The sequence below is a fragment of the Oncorhynchus keta genome, chromosome 29 (genome assembly GCF_023373465.1).
Source record: "Oncorhynchus keta strain PuntledgeMale-10-30-2019 chromosome 29, Oket_V2, whole genome shotgun sequence".
NCBI classification, from domain to species: Eukaryota; Metazoa; Chordata; class Actinopteri; order Salmoniformes; family Salmonidae; genus Oncorhynchus; species Oncorhynchus keta.
In genome coordinates, this window is record NC_068449.1 from 3,709,910 (window position 1) to 3,715,407 (window position 5,498).

At 44.9% G+C, this 5,498-nt stretch overlaps 1 protein-coding gene across 1 annotated transcript in view; it reads left to right on the forward strand.

Moving 5' to 3' along the window:
• Positions 1 to 3,476, forward strand: part of LOC127913431 (mucin-1-like) — a 15,854-nt gene extending 12,378 nt beyond the window's left edge. The window contains exons 2-3 of the mRNA XM_052485376.1: positions 1,129 to 1,265; positions 3,399 to 3,476. Coding sequence (XP_052341336.1) covers positions 1,129 to 1,265; positions 3,399 to 3,476 — 215 coding nt within the window. The remainder of the gene's footprint in view (positions 1 to 1,128; positions 1,266 to 3,398) is intronic.
• Positions 3,477 to 5,498: the final 2,022 nt, after the last annotated feature.

The window sequence follows — 5,498 nt, forward strand, 5'->3', positions numbered from 1 at the left end:
GGCTTTAGTGTGTTAGTAGAACAGGTTTGTGAACTCAGCCCCAGGACCAGCTGGATGAGGGGACTGAGGCTTCAGTGTGTTAGTAGAACAGGTTTGTGAACTCAGCCCCAGGACCAGCTGGATGAGGGGACTGAGGCTTCAATGTGTTAGTAGAACAGGTTAGTGAACTCAGCCCCAGGACCAGCTGGATGAGGGGACTCTTTTCTTTGCTCAGCTCTTGGCATTGCAGGGCTTGGTAATAATATGAGAGGGGGTCACTGTATTTTAGATGTTTCTAAAACTTAATTGATCTTTTTTGAGTTTTTATTATTAGTGGATATTGGCCTAATTCTGCCCTGCATGCATTGTTTGTAGTTTTACTCTGGACATGTAGGAGAATCTTACGGAACTCTGCATGCAGGGTTTCAATGGGGTGTTTGTCTCATTTGATGAAATCTTGTTTTGCAAGTGGACCCCACACCTAGCTGCCATGAAGTGCAATTGGTTCAATTACATATTCAATTTGAATTAGCTTTTTAATGGTGTAGAGAGAGAGGGAACGAGAGAACGAGAAAAGGGTAACCAGTGAAGAACAAACACCATTGTAAATACAACCCATATTTATGCTTATTTATTTTCCCTTGTGTACTTTAACCATTTGTACATTGTTAAAACACTATATATATAATATGACATTTGTAATGTCTTTATTGTTTTGAAACTTCTGAATGTGTAATGTTTTGCCAATAAAGCCACTTGAATTTAATTGAGAGAGAGAGAGAGAGAGAGAGAGAGAGAGAGAGAGAGAGAGAGAGAGAGAGAGAGAGAGAGAGAGAGAGAGAGAGAGAGGAGAGAGGAGATAGAGAGAGAGAGAGAGAGAGAGAGAGAGAGAGACAGAGAGGAGAGAGAGAGAGAGAGAGAGAGAGAGAGAGAGAGAGAGAGAGAGAGAGAGAGAGAGAGAGAGAGAGAGAGAGAGAGAAGGGGAGACGAAGAGAAAATACTGTCATTGTTCCAGTCCTACTGTAGCCCCTTGACACAGCAGACATAGTTTTGAACTCTCTCTAAAAATGTCCTTCCTTATTGCCCTATGTGATAATCAATGTGTTAACAGTTTGTGTGTGTGTGTGTGTGGGGGGGGGGGTGTTACAGAGTGTGACAAGAAGCTAAGGAGTGATGGGTACGGCAGTTCACAGTACTTCTCTCAAAACCCCGCCCACCTCAGTCGTAGCCTATCAGAGGACAGGCTGCATGATGACAAGGCCAGGAAGGACAGAAAACAGAAAAAGGTACACACAAACACCCCCCCCCACACACACACACACAAAAACACACACACCACACCCCCCCACACACACACACACACACACAAGAACACACACAAACACATACTACTTTCTCTCAGTGGTGAAGAGTTCAGGATATAAACACATGATTGCAACACATCCTCATCACAACTTAACCCTTTGTGCTGAAAAAGATTATTTCCGTTGTGGTATGGGAGAGTTGGACAGATGGACAGTTGGACAGCTGGACAGATGGACAGTTGTACAGATGGACAGTTTGACAGTTGGACAGTTTGACAGTTGGACAGGTGGACAGTTGTACAGATGGACAGTTGGACAGGTGGACAGTTGGACAGTTGGACAGGTGGACAGTTGGACAGTTGGACAGGTGGACAGTTGGACAGATGGACAGGTGGACAGTTGGACAGGTGGACAGGTGGACAGGTAGACAATTGGACAGGTGGGCAGTTTGACAGTTGGACAGGTAGACAGTTGGACAGTTTGACAGTTGGACAGGTAGACAGTTGGACAGTTGGACAGGTGGACAGTTCAAAACACGACTCAAGACAGTCAAAGAACCAAGTAAAAACAGCCAAAACTTGATTTTGTCTCGTCAGACATTTCGCAAAGAAGAAATACAACAACATTTGATTTCAAAAACTCAAAACTTAAAAACTATTTGTTAAACATATTTCCTTTCTCACAAACAAACATTTTTCTTTTTCCTTTGTAAATCCCAGTAACAGTAACACTTGACCCTATTGGTTAAAATGATCCATCCAATCTTTCTCTCCACATGTTGAACATAATGAAGCTCTCAATAAATGTACTTAATGCATTCTACACAAGTAGTGCTGGTTTTACTGTCTTGTCGAGGAGGGGCGGAGTAGTAACCAGAACCAGTCAAAACAAAATACATCAAAACACATGTTTATTTTGGACCTGAGCAAATATCTATACACATGAAAGCCTCTGGGTCAAAATGACAACACAACATCATGTTTGTGTACAAAATCTACACAGACTTTCCACAGCACATCAGTGTGTCCACATTTTGAAGTTAGGTTCATGACCCTAAATGAGGGAAAGAAGTGAACTTCTTATTTTCGACAACTCAAAACTGGAAATGGGTCAAATTGACCCGTAACATAATAGAGTGGATAAAGGAGTCTTAACTTCCTGGTTTGGCCTTGTTTTGGGGCGTAAGAATAAGATGTTGTTCTTCAACTGTCTTTCCTAGTTAAATAAAGGGTAAATAAATAAAAAGAATTGTAGCGGCCGTGACTGAAGTCAAACGAGAGGTTTCATTTGGGGGTGTCTTTGTGTGTGTTCTCACACGCATTCACTCTGCCTAAACGCAGTTACAGCCAATCACCTTTCTAGGTCACTTGAAACAGTCTAAGCAGGTCTTGGAGTCGCCGAGGCTCGGTCATGCTAGCCTACTTCTTTCGCCAATTGGCCTCAGACGGCAGGTATGCTACCGTGGTAAAGTTGGTTTCTCTGGGGCTAGTCAGGGGCCTTCAATGTCAATGGGACAATGTTAGTATTTTATATGTTGCACATCTTTTAGTTAAAAAAAATATGTTTTGTGAATTTCTGCAATTTATAGTTGGTTTGAGGTTTTTAAGTCATTGAAATTCAGAGCCTTTCAAAAATATTGTCCCATTGTGTCATTAGCTGATGGTCCCAAACGAGCCCTATAGGGATAGTGAATGTCAAACCAAATTGACAATGAGCATTACGATCAGGTCATGTGCCGCCATGCTCCAAATGAATGATTACTTGGGTGCTGTCAGCGGTGGGCAGGATTGAAATGAACAAATAAACCTGTTAGGGTTCCCTTCCCTTCATTCCGGAACATTTTTTCCTATAATCTCTCTAATCTCAGTTTTGGACGAGACTGACTTCATGACCAAAACGACAGTGTCTAAGGGTTTACTGAGAACGGACAAACAAAAACATCCAGTCAGCGGCAGTCCTGTGGGTGAAAACAGCTCGTTGATGAGAGGTGGAAGGAGAAGGACAAGAGTCATGCAAGCTAACAGACGTCCCACAAACAGGCAAATAACGGCACAGTACAACAGTGGTGTGCAGAACGGCATCTCGAAACGCACAACTCGTCTGTCCTCGTCACAGATGGGCTATTGCATCAGACGACCACACCGGGTTCCTATCAGCTCAAAACAAGAAGAAGAGGCTCCAGTGAACACGTAATCAACAACACTGGACAACTGAGGAGTAGAGAAACATCGCCTGGTTCCATTCTACCTGGTGTCAACATTACATGCTGATGGCAGAGTCCGGGTTTGGCCTAAGCAGCATGAGTCCTAAGCAGCATGAGTCCTAAGCAGCATGAGGCCTAAGCAGCATGAGTCCTAAGCAGCATGAGTCCTAAGCAGCATGAGTCCTAAGCAGCATGAGTCCTAAGCAGCATGAGTCCTAAGCAGCATGAGTCCTAAGCAGCATGAGTCCTAAGCAGCATGAGTCCTAAGCAGCATGAGTCCTACGCAGCATGAGTCCTAAGCAGCATGAGTCCTAAGCAGCATGAGTCCTAAGCAGCATGAGTCCTAAGCAGCATGAGTCCTAAGCAGCATGAGTCCTAAGCAGCATGAGTCCTAAGCAGCATGAGTCCTAAGCAGCATGAGTCCTAAGCAGCATGAGTCCTAAGCAGCATGAGTCCTAGCATGAGTCCTAAGCAGCATGAGTCAGCATGAGTCCTAAGCAGCATGAGTCCTAAGCAGCATGAGTCCTAAGCAGCATGAGTCCTAAGCAGCATGAGTCCTAAGCAGCATGAGTCCTAAGCAGCATGATGACCCCATTCTACCTGGTGTCAAGTACAGCATGAGTCTGGATTTGGACTAAGCAGCATGAGTCCTAAGCAGCATGAGTCCTAAGCAGCATGAGTCCTACGCAGCATGAGTCCTAAGCAGCATGAGTCCTAAGCAGCATGAGTCCATGACCCCATTCTACTTGGTGTCAACAGTACATGCTGATGGCAGAGTCCGGGTTTGGACTAAGCAGCATGAGGCCTAATAATGGTGTAATGGTGAGGGGAATGTTTTCCTGGCACATATTAGGTCCCTAGATACCAATTGAACAATGTTGGAACGCCATACCTTGCAGAATACATCATGCCCCAAATATATATATATAAATATATATAAATATATAGATTTAACCTTTAATTAACTAGGCAAGTCAGTTAAGAACAAATTCTTATTTACAATGACAGCCTACCCCAGCCAAACCCTAACCCGGACGACGCTGAGCCAATTGTGCGCCGCCCTATGGGATTCCCAATCACGTCCGGTTGTGATACACTCTGGAATTCAGGCCGTTATGGAGGCAAAGGGGGGGGTGTACCTAATAAACTGGCCACTGAGTGTATGCATCAGTGGAGGCTGCTGAGGGGAGGAAGGCTCATAATAATGGAGTGAATGGAATAGTATCAACCACATGGAAACATGATTGACGTGTTTGATGTCATTCCATTGACTCCATTCCAGTCATTATTATGAGCCGTCCTCCCCTCAACAGCCTCCAGTGGTACACATAATGTTGTGTATAGACAGTATGGACAGTATAGGAATAGAAAAGGTTTGTACAGCAGTAGTTGTATAGAATGAGCCATGACTAGAATACAGCATGTACATTTGAAGTGTGTAAAACCATATGTAAACATTATTAAAGTGACCAGTGTTCAATGACAATGTACATAGGGCAGTAGTCTCTACGGTGTAGGGTAGAGTACGAGGTGGTAGCAGGCTAGAACGGGGCAGGGATAATGTTAGGGTTAGTAGATAGTTAGTTGACTCAGGATATGACCCAAATGCAGACACTGGAAGCGAGAGTACAGTTCTCAGATGATTTATTGTAAACACAGGGCAAAGGGCAGGTCAGGACAGGCAGAGGTTCGTAAATCAGGTCAGAGTCAGGCAGGTACAGGATGGCAGGCAGGCTCGGGGTTGAGGACAAGCAGAGGTTTGTAAATCAGGTCAGAGTCAGGCACGTACAGGATGGCAGGCAGGCTCGGGGTCAGGGCAGGCAGAGGTTCGTAAATCAGGTCAGAGTCAGGCAGGTACAGGATGGCAGGCAGGCTCGGGGTTGAGGACAGGCAGAGGTTTGTAAATCAGGTCAGAGCCAGGCAGGTACAGGATGGCAGGCAGGCTTGGGGTCAGGGCAGGCAGAGGTTTGTAAATCAGGTCAGAGTCAGGCAGGTACAGGATGGCAGGCAGG